Source organism: Aythya ferina, assembly GCF_964211825.1.
Source record: "Aythya ferina genome assembly, chromosome: 20".
Taxonomy (NCBI): Eukaryota; Metazoa; Chordata; class Aves; order Anseriformes; family Anatidae; genus Aythya; species Aythya ferina.
Window position 1 is genome coordinate 9,261,254 of NC_140318.1, and position 14,401 is coordinate 9,275,654.

Consider the following 14,401-nt stretch of genomic DNA (forward strand, 5'->3'; position numbering starts at 1 on the left):
TGGGGGAAATCACAACAATTTAGGTTGGGGAGGACTTCTGGAGGCTCCTGGTCCGAGCGGGCACTCAGCCGGGCTGTCACTCCAGGGCACTGGTTAGGCACCAGGATTTGGGATATGCCGGGGGGGTGCTGCTGGCAGCCCCTGTCCCCGCCAGCCGGGTCACCGCGGGTCTCCCCCCGGCAGGTCCCGCTGGAGGACCACGTCATCTACTCGGGGAACCTCTTCCAGTACATCGAGGAGAACAAGAAGTGGAGGAACCGCTTCTGCGTGGTGCCGCACAACTACGGCTTGGTGCTCTACGAGAACAAACTGGTGAGCACGCCCCGGCTTCGGCATCGCCTCCTGGCGGGGGGGGCAGCGAGCTCAGGGTGCTCAAAGCCTCTCGATGTCCCCCCTCTGCTCCCGTCCTGCCCTCCCTGGGGACAATGCTCGGGGCTGATTTCCTTGTGAGGGCTCGGACGTCCCCAAAATCATCCGCGCTGCTTCCCGGTGCCCCGTGGTGTTTCAACGCAGCGTTCCTTCCCCCTCCACCCCGATGGAGGAGGACGGGGACCCTCTCGCCCACCTCCCATGGGGTCAGCACCAAAAGGAGCCGCATTGCCGTGGTGTTCCCCCCACGTCCTCCCCCCGCTCACCAGCTCTTTCTGCTCAGGCTTACGAGCGGGAGCTGCCGCCCCGCGTGCTGATCAACAGCGCTGGCTACAAGGTCCTCACCTCCGTGGAGCAGTACCTGGAGCTGGTGAGCAGCAGCCTGCCCGGTGAGTGGGGGCTGCTCGGGGGCCCCAAGGTCCCTGCGCCGCTGAGAACCCCATGGGGACAGCTGGGGAGGGGATGGGATGGGGTTGGGGGGCTGCAGGGAGGGAGAACGGCCCCGTGGTCCCCCAGGGTGGGGTGTGGGGTGAAGTGTACTGCTCTTGGGGGAGGCAGAGGGATGGTGGCAGAGGGTCTGGAGGAGCCCAGGGGTCTCGTGTGCCCCTCCTGCACCTCCAGCAGCTCTGGGGGGGTCCCACATCCCGACCCCAGCCAGGCAAAGCACCCGTATGTTGGGGCTCTGTGGCACAAAGCCCCGTCCCCAGGGGCTGTGCTTGGCCTTGGCGATTTGAGGAAGAGCCTTGACACCTCCCCGGCAGGAAACGTGCTCCGGGTTTGTCGGCGTTTGCTTTCCTAACACCACGAAGCCCTGCAGACACCTGCAGACCAGCTGCCTCCGTCAGGGTGCTCTGCCCCTCATAAATCCCTGGGGTGCAGAGGGGCACGGGGCCGGGGCACAGCCACCCCCTGCCCCTTCAGAGCATCCTTCCCCCCGCAGGCGTGGCGCCCAAGTCGGGGAACGCCGCCATCATCAAGTGCCCCACGGATTTCCCCCTGATCCTCTGGCACCCCTACGCCCGGCACTACTACTTCTGCGTGATGACGGGCAAGGAGCAGGAGAAGTGGGGGGCGGTTTTCCAGGACTGCGTGCGGCACTGCAACAACGGTGAGCCGGGGGCTGGCCGGGGGGCGTCCGCCTCCAGACCTCCAGAGGGGGTGCTGGGGGCCCTTTTGGCCCTAAGGGATGGGTTTGGGGTGAAGAAGGGGAATTGGCAGGGAGCTGGGGAGTGTCTCGGCCCCATTGAAGGTGGGAGCGGGGGGCTCCGGCCACCCGGCACGTCCCCGTGTCCCCGGGGAGCACAGCGCCTGTGCCAGCGTTCGCGAGAGCCCGCGTGGAGCCAGCTGGAGAGACGCCGGTGCGGGGAGCCCTAATGACTATTTTCCACCCCGAGGCAGAAAATACTTGGCAATTAAAGTCATTAAAAGTGCAGGCCACCGTCCTGCGCTCCTTCCTCCCACTCTCCGCCGGCACCAGCTCTCGGCCAGGGGCTGCGGACGGCCGGGGCAGGCAGGGCCGGGCACCCCGCCGATACCCTGGCAGGGAAAGGTGATTTTCCTGCTGAGCCGCGCCTGGGACGAGCCCCAGGGCTGTGTGGGGCTCTGGGAAGGCGTCCCGGGGAAGGAGGCGCCGGCCCTGCTCCGTGTAGCAAGCAAGGAGCCACCTGCCCGGCCGGCGATGCACCTTGCCCTCCCAGGAGATGCTCACAGCCCCGATATTTTAGGGGCAGAGCCATAGGGTGAGTGCAGAGCCTGAGTTTCATTGTGGGTTTTCATCCCCCCGTGGTAGCTGAAATCCGAGTGCTTTGCTCTTTCCCCTCCTTTTGGCGCTCCTTGCTCCAGGACACGTCTGTGCACCCTCCGTGAGCCGGGGATGTCCGGGCTCGGGGGCTGATTTATTTATTTTGAGCTTTTATTTATTTTGAGCTTTCCCTTTCCCTTTTCTCCCCGGCCGCCCAGGCTCTGGGCGGGTGAAGGCAGAGCCGTGAGCCCCGGGGAGCTGCCGAACCATCCCCGTGCCTGCGCTGCCGAACCCTCTCCTCCTCCCGAGCTGGAGACGAAACAAGGCACAGACACGGGCACGGGCCCAGGAAGGGATCTGCTCGGGTGGATTTCTTGATTTTTGCAGGCTGTTCCTCTTTGTGAGACATTTCTTCCCTCCCCAGCTCCAGATTTCTGCCCGCCGCTGCTCTGGCAAGGTTTCGGATACTGTTTCAACTCCAATGAAAGATCTTTTGTTGCCGTTGAGCAACTTTTTCCCAAATTAGAGGCTCCGTGTCTGCCTCCGCTGGTGATTAGTGTGGGAAGTTTCACCTCCCTTTACAAGTCTCGGTGTTTTTGTAACACCAGCTCTTCCCTAAGGACAGGGACGAGCAATGTCACCCCTCGGGGGGGGGTGTCCAGAGTCGTGCCCCACAGCCTGGGCGCCCGTGGGACCCCCACCCTGGCTGGCCTGGGTGCAGCATCGTCCCCAGCACCCAGCACCCAGCACAGGTCACCACAGGAGCCTTGCCAGGAGATCCCAGGCCTGCCATGTGCATCCCATCCCTGACACCAGCGCGGTGCTGGACGAGCCCAGCCGCCCCTCGGTGCTCAGCGAGGGCCGGACTCCAGCGTTCGCAGCGGTTCTGCTTTTTCCCCACGCCTCGAGCTGTCCCTCGGGAAAAGCTGCTTAGGCTGGGAGTTAAAAGCGAGCGTCTTAAAAAAAAAAATAAATCCCTGCGTGTTGGAGGACGCCAACAGCCCGGGGCTGCCCTTGCTGGGATGAAGCCACCTTTGGCTGAGGCTCCCCAAGCCCTCTACCCCGGCGTGCCAGGCGCTCCAGGGAGGCGGCGGGTCCCTCCTGCCTGGCACCAAGCCCAGGCTTCGGGGGGGGTCCTGCAAGGAATAGGGTGCAGGGCCAGCACCGAGGACCTCTGCTCTCGCTGCTCTCTCCTTTAGCATGGAGTTTAGGGGGGTGAGGGCTCTGTGGGGGTGTCCCGGGGCTGTTCCCTTTCCCTGCAGGCACCCCTCGCTGCGGCACGGCGCCGGCACCCCTGGGGCTGGGCAGGGTGTGCGTGGGGTGGGTGGCTCCGGGCTGTCCTGTGCGCTCCCTGCGGGCTGTGGACGTGGCAGCAGGGGACGGGGGGGTGACATCTGTGATCTGTGCCCCCCCCTCGCGTGGCAGCCCCACACCGGGGTGGATCAGGGCGCTGACATCCCGGGGGCAGCAGAACCGGCTGGAGCACCGCTGCTGCTGCTGCGCCTCCCCGCCGGGCTCTGCTGTGACTCATCCCCCACCCAGAGCCTTCCTCCTCCTCCTGCCCAGCTGCTCCGCATCCCACGGGGCCCCCCTGCCTCCAGCACAGCCTGGGCAGCCTCGAACCCCATCCTCCAGGGCGCTTGTAGGGCCCCCAGCTCCCCGTGCACCACTGGGGGTCCCTGAGCCCCCTGCTCCTGCCGTGCTTCAGGGCTTGCTGAGCCCCCACGGTGCATAAAAGCTCCTGGTCCTGCCGAGCCTTTTTCTCCTGGGTGCTTTCCTGCCCTTTTCCTGCCCAGTTTATGGGGCTGGGGTGCTGTCAGGGCCTCCCCCAGCCCTGCTGACAGCCCCGGGCTCTGTGCAGTGGCCCTGGGGACGTGGGGGACATGGGGGGACCCCTGCAGTGCCAGGCTGGGGATGCTGCCAGTGGCTCCCCGTGGTCCCCACATTGCCCTGCTCATTTGCCCGTTCTCCCCTTTGCCCCCCAGGGATCTCCGAGGACTCCAAGGTGGAGGCCCCAGCCTTCACCGACGCCGTCCGCATGTACCGCCAGTCCAAGGAGCAGTACGGCACCTGGGACATGCTCTGCGGCAACCAAAGCCAGGTGAGGGCTGGCCCCCGGGCTGGGGGGGGGGCTCTGTGGGGTCGGGCAGTGTCCCCCAACGCCTCCTCCCTTCGCAGATCCTGAGTAACCTGGTGATGGAGGAGCTGCTCCCGGAGCTGCGCAGCGCCATCGGCCCGCGGCTCAAGGGCAAGGCTCCGGAGCGCCAGCGGACCTGGATCCAGGTAGGGGTGGTGGCCGTGGGGACACCGGGGCCAAACCTACACCCCCCTACAACCCCCTGCCCCCACGTTGGGGCGCTGTGTCAGTCCCTGTCCCTCCAGGTTGGGCTCCTGGTGGCTTTCCTGCTGCTGGTACCCCCGGCACCCCTCCGTGCCGTCGCAGGCAGCCCTGCCCGGCCCTCCCTGCGTCCCAGAGCGAGGGAAGCAAACGGGAGGAAGCCCGGCCCCCCCGAGCAAAACCCAGCCCCGCTATATTTAGCCAGCCATTTTTAGGGCAGCGCAGGCTAAATCCAGCCCAGGACCTTGCCAAAGGCTGAGCACATTTCAGGGCTGCCCGTCACAGCCTTGTGGCCAGCGGGGTTTCCACCCAGCACGTAACGTGCTGCTGAGGCAGCCAGCGGAGGCACAAACACTGCTTTTTTCTGTAGCTCTGCTCTCCACGGCACGGCCCAGGGTGAATCTGCACAACTGGGAAGGGCGAGGGAGGGAGGGGAAGGACAGCCCTGCCGCCTGCTGGCCCCAAAATCGCAGCATCTGGCTTCAAAAGGAGCTCCGGCGGCCACGTGGGGCCTGCAGGGTCAAGTCCTGCCCGGCGTCCCCCTGCTCGGGGACCTCCCGTGGCTTTGTACACGCCGGGGGCTTCGCTTCACCCAGCGGGTGAAACCTTCCTTTCACCCTCCCCAGATCTCGGATGCCGTGTACAGGATGGTCTACGAGCAGACCCAGGCCCAGTACGACGCCTTGGTGGCCAAGTGCGAGGCGGAGCGGCCCCAGCTGGAGAGCACCATCCGCACCGACATGGACCAGATCATCACCTCCAAGGAGCACCTCTGCAGCAAGATCCGAGGTGAGCCCCAGGGGACAGGGCACGGGGAGGGAGCTGTGCCACCTTCAAAAGCTCTTAGCCTCGTCCTGTGGGTCTGGGAGGTTTCTCCTGGAGGGGTTTGGGGATAGGGGCGCAGCTCCCCGGGGGGCTCAGGGACTGAATGTGGAGCTGGGAGGCCGGAGGAAGCTCGCCGTGCTCACCCCTGCTCTCTGCCCAGCCTTCGTCCTCCCCAAGGCGGAGATCTGTGTCCGCAACCACGTGCAGCCCTACATCTCCTCCATCCTGGAGGCCCTGATGACCCCCACGAGCCAGGGCTTTGCCGAGGTGCGGGAGGTGTTCTTCAAGGAGGTGACGGACATGAACATGAACATCGTCAACGAGGGCGGCCTGGAGAAGCTGGTGGAGGTGAGAGCTGCCAGGGGGTCAGCGGGACGGGGCTTGGGGTGGCAGGGCCAGACCTGGGGACAGACCCCATGGGGGATCCCAGGCTGGGGAGATGCCCGGGGACAATGCCCGTGGGGTGGTGCGGGATGCTGGGCACGGCGTGGGGTGGCGTATGGCAGCCCTGGCCCTGCTGAGCCTGGCCGTGTCCCCAGTACATGGAGAAGCTGTCCCAGCTGGCCTTCCACCCGGTGAAGATGCAGTCGTGCTACGAGAAGATGGAGCAGCTGAAACTGGAGGGCCTCCAGCAGCGGTTCGACGTCTCCAGCACCTCTGTCTTCAAGCAGAGGGCCCAGATCCACATGAGACAGGTAGGACGGGGACCGGGGGGGGGGACAAATCCCAAATCCTGTGTCCCCCAGGCTGAGCGGCTGGGACACGGGGACAAAGCCACCCCAGCACCCTCAGTCCTCAGGGTGGAGCCCGTGGATGCCAGGCAGGGCTGCTGGGAGCCTTGCTGGTGTATAGGCTCATCCTGGCGTCCCAGTGCCCCCAAAACAGCCCCCCGGGGTCCCAAACTGGTGCTGACCCCGTGGTTCTTGCCGCAGCAAATGGATGACGCCGTGTACACCTTCGAGACGCTGCTGCACCAGGAGCTGGGGAAGCTGCAGGGCAAGGACGACCTCTGCAAGTCCATCCAGCGCATCCTCGAGCGCGTGCTCAAGGTGAGGGCTGGGGCCTGCTCCTACCTGGGGCCCCCGGTGGCCTTCAGCCGAGGGCGAGGAGCCTGGGGATGCATATCAGAAGTCTTCTGGGGAAACATTTCTTTCTAACGAGGCTTTCATGCGTTTTGCTGGGTTTTGGGGCAAGTGGGAAAGCCAGCGGGGGACACAGAGATTGTTCGGAGTGGCCCAAACACTTCTGCAGAAAGTCAGGGGGAGCGCAGGGTCGGGCACCCTGGGGACTGCGTGGGTGGGAGGGACAGGGGAACCCCTTCAGCCCCGTGGAAACGGGCCCAAAATACGGGGCTGTGCCCACGCCACCCTGCGGCCCTCATGGGCGCTGACCCAGCCGCTCTCGCCTGCCGCGCAGAAATACGACTACGACAGCAGCACCGTGCGCAAGAAGTTCTTCAGGGAGGCCCTGCTGCAGATCACCATCCCCTTCCTGCTGAAGAAGCTGGCGCCGACCTGCAAGGGGGTGAGAGGAGGGGCGCAGCGCCCCGTGGAGGGGCTGCAGCATCCCATAAGCATCCCTCGGGACCGGGGCCTCCCCGTCCCGCGCCCCGCTGACCGGCCTCTCCCCCGCAGGAGCTAGCCAAGTTCCAGGAGCTCATCTTCGAGGACTTTGCCAGCTTCATCCTGGTGGAGAACACTTACGAGGAGGTCGTGCTGCAGTCGGTGATGAAAGACATCATGCAAGGTAGGGAGGGGAGCCCGGAGCGGCTCGGCTCTGCCCCGCGGGGGCTCCTACAGCCTGGGGTGGGCGCTGGGCGCTGGGTGGGGAGACCCCAGAGTGAGCAAGGGCAGTAGGGTGACGGGTGTCCTACAAGGGGTGACCCCACACAGGGTGCTGGGTGTCCTACAAGGAAGTGGTGACCCCAAGCTGGGTGCCCTATAAGAGGTGATCCCATGCAGGGTGCTGGGTGCCCTATAAGGAAGGGGTGACCCCACACAGGGTGCTGGGTGTCCTATAAAGGTGTGACCCCAGGTAGGGTGCTGGGTGTCCCATGAGGAAGGGGTGGCCCCGTGCAGGGTGCTGGGTGTCCTATAGGGAAGAGGTGATCCCACACAGGGTGATGGGTGTCCTACAAGGAAGGGATGACCCCGTGCAGGGTGCTGGGTGCCCTATAAGGAAGGGGTGGCCCCGTGCAGCCCATCTAACACCTCTCTCGGTGCCTCCAGCTGTGAAGGAGGCGGCGGTGCAGCGGAAGCACAACCTGTACCGCGACAGCATGGTGATGCACAACAGCGATCCCAACCTGCACCTCCTGGGCGAGGGCGTCCCCATCGACTGGGCCGAGGAGCACGGCGGGCAGCCCGAGGCCGAGCCGGCCGCCGACAAGCGCCGCCGGGCCAAGCAGGTGGTGTCGGTGATCCAGGACGACGAGGGGGCCCTGCCCTACGAGGCGGCTGCCGAGGGGCTGCTGCCCCCCAGCTCCCCGGAGCCGCGGGAGCCGGAGCCCGCGGTGCCGCCGGGGTCCCCGGGCGGGGTGGCGGAGATCAGGGAGATGCTGGCGGAGGAGGGCACGGAGGAAGCTGCCGGCGGCCAGGCTGAGGAGCGGCTGACGAACGGTACCCACGGCAGGCGGCAGAGCGGGGCCACCGAGGAGGTGGTGGCAGCGGGGTCCGCACCGGGAGACGGCCCCCCGCGGGGTCCGGGCAGCGATGGGGATGGGGCGCGCCGCGACGCACCGGTGGCACCCGCATCGGGGGCCGGGGAGCCTTCGGGAGATAAGGAGCACCCCCCCACAGCATCCCCTGCACCCCGAGCCGAGATGCCAGCAGGAGATAAGGAGCACCATGCCACAGCAGCGTCCCCTACACCTGGAGCCGGGGTGCCATCAGGAGATAAAGGGCACCCCACAGCACCACCACCTGCACCTGGAGCTGAGATCCCGTCGGGAGATAAGGAGCACCACCCCACAGCACCACCACCTGCACCCCGAGCCCAGGCCCCATCAGGAGACAAGGAGCACCACCCCACGGCACCGCCTGCGCCCGCCGGGACGGATTGCCACCAGCCCAGTGACAAGGAGACGGGCGAGGAGGTGGCCCCCCCGGTGGCTTGCAGCCCCCCGCAGCCCGCGGGCACGACGGAGAGCGTTGTTGAGGGGGTGCAGACTGAGTTCTAGCCCCGTGCCCGCCGTGGACTGGTCCTGGGGCTGCCGGGGCTGGAGCGGCGCTGCGGGAGAGGGAGGGGATGGGGAACACCGAGGGCACCCGACGGGGGGGGTCCCGCTGCTGCGCGGCTGGCCACCACCCGGGGGGGGCCGGCTGGGGCCCGGCTCAGCACAGGGCACCCGCTGCACTCTGCTCTGTCCTTCTTCTGCCTTATTTCCTTCTTTTCTACTGGAGAGATGCTTTATCTGCCTCCCCCATAGCCGAGCTCATGTGCCTGGGGCTGTCTGGGGGGGCTGGAGCCCCGATACCTGCGGGATGCTCCCAGCTGCTGCCCCCCCCGGCAGCGGGGACCATCCCCTGCCCGCATCTGTGGGGTTTTTCTGGGAGCCTCCCCATGGGGAGCATCTCCCGGGCGGCCCCGTGCTGTCACCAGCACCCAGGGGAGCGAGGGCTGCAGGGGAGGGTGGGCAAAAACGGGACGGCGAGGGCTGGGGGTGAAGGGCGAGACGAGGCCAGGAGCACGGGGACGTGTGGGGCAGGAGGAGATCTGCCTGGGGGTGCTGCCACAACAACTCCTGGCCCTTTGGGGGCGAGGTGTGGGGCCGCCCAAGGTCCCCAGGCTGCTCCGCACCCACCCCGGGGCTGCCATCACCCCATGCCCAGGCTCGGCTGGGATTTAGGGAAAGCTTTTTTGGCAGGGGAGGTGGCAGCGGGGGGGCTTCGGCCTTGTCCCGCTGCCGCCTGGTTCCCAGCTGGGCATCACCCCCTGGCCTCCAGCCCTTGGCCCTCGCACATTTGGGTGCTGGCAGCAGCCGGGGAGGGGGAGGGCAAAGATCTGGGGCTTTGGCAGGGGTTGGCAGGGCACCGGGACCCCCGGCAGGGTCGGTCACAGCCCTGGGGGATGCACCGAAAGCACTGGAGAGGCGCTGGGGGCACTGGGCGAGACTCAGGAGCTGGCAGCGTGTGTGTGTGTGTGCACACGTGTGAGCGTGCGGCACGGGGACCGACCCCCCCTGCATTGGGGGTGCCCCTGTCCCTGCCTCTGAAGGGGGTGCCCAGCCCAAACCACTTGGGGAGCCCCCTCCACAAAAAAAAAAAAAAAAAAAAAAAAAGAAAAAAAAAGTGCCTTGCCTTGGGAACTTAAAACCTGTCTCTTCCAAGATATTTTATTAAGAATGTTATACAAATGTTTAAGATATGCTTATAATAATTAATAAAAGAACTAAAGCTTTATTTAAAGCCAGAGGAGGCTGTCCTTACTCCCCAGCCGCCCGGCCCCAGGACACTGCTGTGTGCGGGGGGGGGGGGCTGTGATGGGGCTGAGGTGCAGCCCCCCCAAACCCGCTGTGAGCCGGGGGTGCCGGGGCCCCGCATCGCCTCCGGCAGCCCCGCACCAAGCCGGGAGCCCCAGGCCCCCGCTGGTTTTATTGCCACAGGCAGCAGGAGGCAGCAGCTCCCATCCTAAAGTGCGAACCAGGAGGCACGGGGGTGAGGTGGGGGGCAGCCGGGCCCCCCCCCAGCACCCGGCTCCTTCTGCAGCCCCCCCCAAGGCACAGTGTGAGGGGTTTGGGGCAGGATCAGTGCTGGAGGGGGGCCCAGGGACCTGCCCAGCTCACACACGCAGCATCCCAGTGCCAAAACCGCACCCCCCCCAGCAGAGGGGGGCTCAGCACCCCCACCCTGAGCAGTCAGCACCCCAAGTCCCACGGCCAAAAGCTCCCTGAGAGCCGGGGGACAGCCCCAGAGCCACCCCCAGTGGCGCCGCGTCCTGCACGGCACGGGGATGGGGACGCAGCCAGCAGCCGTGGCGGTGACACCCCAGCACCCCGCAATGTCCCGAGGGGGGGTCCCCACGCCTAGCCCACCCTGAGCAGCGGGTACACCACGAAGTAGCCGACGGTGGAGCCCGCGAGCACCCCGAGGAAGACCCAGGCGTTGTAGGACATGACGGCCAGCATCAGCGCGTAGCCCAGCACCACCTGCACCACGTGCAGCAGCGTCTGGGCCACGTGGAACTGGAACCACCTGCGGTGGGAGAAGCAAAAGCCCCGTCAGCGAGGGGAAAATGTGGGTGTCAGCCCCCCCCATGGCACCGGGACTGACCTGTGGGAGGTTTGTAGGGCACGGGGAGGGAGCTGGGCACGGGGCTGGGGTCAGCGAGAGGCTGGCGTTAGGAGCAGCCTCAGGCGTGGCTGGGATTAAAGGTAAGGTGAAAAACCCAGATTTTGACTTAAAAGGGTCGTGTTGGGAAGGAAACACCCCGGACAGCCTTGTTTGGGCCTGCACCAGCTGAGCAGCGCCTGTCCCCACCCCAAAAGGACCCCGGGGGCTGCAGGCACTGGATGCAGCCGAAAGCACCGGGGGCACATCCCCGGGTACCCCACGGGGCTGGGACACCCCAGGGCTGGCTCCTGCGGCCACATCACCCCTGGCAGCCCCTTCGCAGCCCTTCCTTCACCCTGTCCCCACCTCCCAGACACCCCCGAGCACCAGGCAGGGCCCAACCCTGCCCGGGCCGTACCTGCCCTGCGTGGCCCCGTGGCCGCCGTCCCCCTCCTCGGGCTCCAGCAGCTCCTCGTGGCTCAGGCTGGGGGGCACGGCCAGCAGCGCCCGGTGCAGCACCCTGGCCTTGCCCATCTTCACCACCTCGTACAGCACCGACAGCAGCGCGACCACCAGCACGGAGAGCGCCAGCCCTGCCCCAGAAGCAGACCCCGACAAGTCAGCAGCTGGTTTTTCTTTTCCTTTTTTTTTTTTCCTTTTTTTTTTTTTTTTTTTTCCCTGAAAAGAGCAGCTCGCCCTCAGCTGAACAAATATTTTTCAATGGGGAAAAAGATAAAAAAAAAAACAACTTGCCAGCTGCTCGCAGGAGGAAGGTTTGTTCATCTGTCGCTTCGCAGGACCGGACCTGCGGGGCTGGGGCCACCCCAAAGCCCCACAGAGTGCAGCAAAACCCCACTGTTAAGTGCTGGGTGTGGGGGGGCCGTGCCCTCCTCCAGCTCCCAGCCCACCAGCAGGTATCACTGCTAGCATTATTTAGAATTAAATGCCAGAAATGCAAAAGTCCCGGGTGGTTTTTGTGCCCTGCGCCCCTTTCCCCAGCTGGCGAGCACGGCCAGCAGCAGACAGACAGACGGACGGACGGGGCTGGCAGCCTACCTGTGGGGGTGTGCACGCTCCAGAAGTCAAACAGCAGCACCACCGTGTCCGAGAAGAAGAAAGTCATCTGCAAGAGAGGCCGAGGACAGGGGTTAGGGGGTGACGGAGCCGCCTGCACCACGGCAAACACGGCCCCGTGACTTCTGCAGGGCTGCGCACCCAGCACCCCACAGCCCTCCCAGGCCCCTTCCTGCTCACAGCCCTTCCCGGAATCAAAGCAAGAGGTGAGGTGTGTGCGGCTCCGCTTTCTTCTTTGCAGCTTTGCTGCTTTGAGCTGCAGCCTTCAAAGGCTGCAGGTCCCTGGTGGCCCTGCCCCTCCTGCGCCCGGCACAGCCCCCGGTGAGGTGCCGGGCAGGCACGCGGTGCAGTTTTTGTCCAGTTCCCGAAATGGAAAGAGGAACTCAACATCCCAGCCATGCAGAGCGGGCTCGGCACGTACCTCTGCCTTCTTGCAGGGCAACTTTTTCCTTTCAGCCCGTGTCTGGGCTGGCGAGAGAAATCCTGAGCTAACCCTTGTGGTGGGGAGCCGGCGGCCCAAAGCTCCAGCAACCCGCACGCTGCCGGGGCTTGAGGAGCAGGAGGAGGCAGACAGGGGCTGCGGGTGCCGTCTGGAGCCTAAAGCGAAACTGGCTGGCGGCTGCAGCCCAGCCCGGGAACCCTCTGCTTTCCTGCACCTCCCACGGGATTTTTCTTTTTTTCCAGCCAAAGCCCCGAGGCTGCTGCGGTTCCGGCTGCCGGGGGCTGCCCAGGACCCACCCAGGACCACGACTGCTTTGTGGGGAGGGCTCGAGGCAGGCAGCGAAGCCGCCCGGTGCTGGCATGCCCAGCCCTGATGAGCCTTTAACCGGTGAGCACCCGACCGAGAGCTTCACCACGTCGGAACAGGAGGAGAAAGCCTTGCCCGCAGCTCTTCCCCACTGAAACCGCCCGGAGCTGAGGGCACGGCTGCCAATTCCTGGGCCTTTGCCACAAAAACCTGCGCTGGGTTTTCCTCCTGCCCTCGGCAGAGCTCCCCGGGTCCCAGCAGCTGGGACCCCCCAGCCCAGGTCTGTCCCCCCCAGTGCTCCCTGTGCCCAGGGCGAGCGGTGCCCGCGCCGCTCTCAGGCTCTAATTACACACTGTGGCCACTCGTTACCAAAGCACATTAGGACGTATAATTGGCTTACGCTTTTAAGCCTCCTTTGGCAACGGATTTATGATAATTAGCCTTTAAATGAAACTATTTCTCCTTTGCATGCTTCAACCCTCAGTCTGCAGGGCCGGGCACGGCGGCGGTAACGTTACTGTGGGGACATGGGTGACTTGCAGAAGGTCCCCGCACTGCTCCTGGTCCCAGGGCACCCAGCCTGGGCAGCTTCTGCCCCGTGCCCTTGGGTACCCAGCGTGTCCGGGACACCAAAACGATGCTGCTGGGGCCAATGGCACCCTGCCCCCCTCCCCGATTTAAAAGGATAGGTTTAGATTAGATACAAGGAAGGAATTCTTCACTCGGAGGGCGGTGAGGCCCAGGCCCAGGCTGCCCAGAGAAGCTGGGGGTGCCCCATCCTGGAGGGGTTCGAGGTGAGGTTGGAGGGGCTCTGAGCTCTAAGGTCCTTTCCAAACCCTTCTGTGATGCTGTGGCTCCATCCTACAGGACCCCACAGCATGACCCCTACACAGACAGCAGCCACGCTGACTGTGCTGTCAAAGGCTGAGGGTAAATCCCCAAATCCTCGCTGTGGGGTGACATGCCAGCAGGGATTCTGGTCCGAGGGGCTTGGTCCTGCCCCCCCTTACTGGCAGTGACCCCCCAGGAGCTGTGTGGGCAGCACCCAGCACCCCCTCTGTACCTTGCCTGGCTTCACGCACCCCAGCAGGGCGGCTGGGCACCACCCCACGCTGCAGCTCCTCACGTGCAGGGCACAGCCGTGTCGGGGCTTCACCCCTGGGGCTCCTCTTGTGAAAAAACTCAGCGCTGCCTCGGCACTGGGACACCCTGCGTTGGGGTGCGAGGAGCAGGCAGGCAGCGCACCCCATGGGCGGCTCCCCGGGGCCGCTGCTGCTCGCAGTCCCTGTCCCAAGCCCGGCCAAATCACGGGACAAAAACAGGAACCGCGGCACAGGCTTTGCAGGAAGATGCCAAGGGAAATGAATCAGCCTCTGCACGGCCCCTGGGAACGAGATCCGACAGCAGAGGTTTAAAGGAGGCTGCTCCAGGGGGACCCCGGCCCCAAAAGAAGGGGGGTCCCCAGAGAAGAAGGGGGCCGGCGAACAGCGTGCCCAGGGCTGGGGTGGCAGGGCCGGGGGGTGCCCGCACCCACCCGCACAGCAGCGGGACGGGAGGGCTGGGGGCTGCCCCCACCCGTGGGTGCCAAGCGGGCACAGCCGGGCTGCCCCCAGGCACTGCGCGCTCGGCACGGGCACGGCACGGCTGGGCACGGCTCGGCTCGGCACGGCGGCAGCCTCACCTGCATGGTGGCGGAGCAGAGCGGAGCCCGTCCCGTCCCGGTTCAGCCCCTCTCGTCCCGGTTCAGCCCCGTCCCGTCCCGTCCCGTCCCGGCTCTGCTGAGCCCGGCGCGGCTCCGTGACGCGCAGCGCGGAGCGCCCCGGGAGTTGTAGTGCCGAGCCCAGCCGTGCCATACCCAGCCGTGCCGAGCCGCGCCGTGCCACCGAGTGTGTTTTTCCTTACGGGCAGAGCTGGCACTGGCGTTTTCAGGCCGCAGTTGCTGCTTGAAATAATGATAACAACACTAAAAGCCTCCCCTCTCCTCCGTGCTGCTGCTTAAAATCCTGCCTCCGCAGCTCCCCGCAGCAGCCACCAGC

The 14,401-nt window shown here is 65.6% G+C and overlaps 2 protein-coding genes across 4 annotated transcripts in view; one reads left to right on the forward strand and one right to left on the reverse strand.

Annotated features, from left to right (window-relative positions):
* Nucleotides 1-9,679, forward strand: part of NIBAN2 (niban apoptosis regulator 2) — a 25,169-nt gene extending 15,490 nt beyond the window's left edge. Inside the window, exons 3-14 of the mRNA XM_084494362.1 lie at nucleotides 184-312; nucleotides 653-758; nucleotides 1,310-1,477; nucleotides 4,096-4,211; nucleotides 4,289-4,393; nucleotides 5,075-5,237; nucleotides 5,434-5,621; nucleotides 5,813-5,968; nucleotides 6,206-6,322; nucleotides 6,690-6,797; nucleotides 6,908-7,019; nucleotides 7,502-9,679. Of these exons, the coding sequence (XP_084350488.1) occupies nucleotides 184-312; nucleotides 653-758; nucleotides 1,310-1,477; nucleotides 4,096-4,211; nucleotides 4,289-4,393; nucleotides 5,075-5,237; nucleotides 5,434-5,621; nucleotides 5,813-5,968; nucleotides 6,206-6,322; nucleotides 6,690-6,797; nucleotides 6,908-7,019; nucleotides 7,502-8,451 (2,418 nt within the window). The 3' untranslated portion in view covers nucleotides 8,452-9,679. The remainder of the gene's footprint in view (nucleotides 1-183; nucleotides 313-652; nucleotides 759-1,309; nucleotides 1,478-4,095; nucleotides 4,212-4,288; nucleotides 4,394-5,074; nucleotides 5,238-5,433; nucleotides 5,622-5,812; nucleotides 5,969-6,205; nucleotides 6,323-6,689; nucleotides 6,798-6,907; nucleotides 7,020-7,501) is intronic.
* SLC31A2 (solute carrier family 31 member 2) lies at nucleotides 9,651-14,147 on the reverse strand. 3 transcript variants are annotated; one of them, XM_084494364.1, is made up of 4 exons: nucleotides 14,047-14,147; nucleotides 11,600-11,666; nucleotides 10,962-11,136; nucleotides 9,651-10,465 (listed from the first exon to the last, which is right to left on the reverse strand). In XM_084494364.1, exons 1-4 carry the CDS (start codon nucleotides 14,050-14,052, stop codon nucleotides 10,297-10,299), a joined length of 417 nt encoding a protein of 138 aa, XP_084350490.1. In that variant the 5' UTR covers nucleotides 14,053-14,147; the 3' UTR covers nucleotides 9,651-10,296. The 3 variants fall into 3 exon arrangements, with proteins under 3 accessions (XP_084350490.1, XP_084350491.1, XP_084350489.1); XM_084494365.1 differs by lacking the exon at nucleotides 14,047-14,147 and adding an exon at nucleotides 12,039-12,219; XM_084494363.1 differs by lacking the exon at nucleotides 14,047-14,147 and adding an exon at nucleotides 11,798-12,028.
* Between the last annotated feature and the right edge of the window lie 254 nt (nucleotides 14,148-14,401).

What these genes read in the sequence shown, in the direction of transcription:
- SLC31A2 (XM_084494363.1), bottom strand. Translation starts at nt 12,016, where the DNA reads ATGGCTGGGATGTTGAGTTCCTCTTTCCATTTCGGGAACTGGACAAAA. An exon ending in GAGCGTGCACACCCCCACAG is followed by an intron (nt 11,137 to 11,599) that starts GTAGGCTGCCAG and finishes CTTCTGGGGCAG; the next exon opens with GGCTGGCGCTCTCCGTGCTG. An exon ending in CACGGGGCCACGCAGGGCAG is followed by an intron (nt 10,466 to 10,961) that starts GTACGGCCCGGG and finishes CTCCCACCGCAG; the next exon opens with GTGGTTCCAGTTCCACGTGG.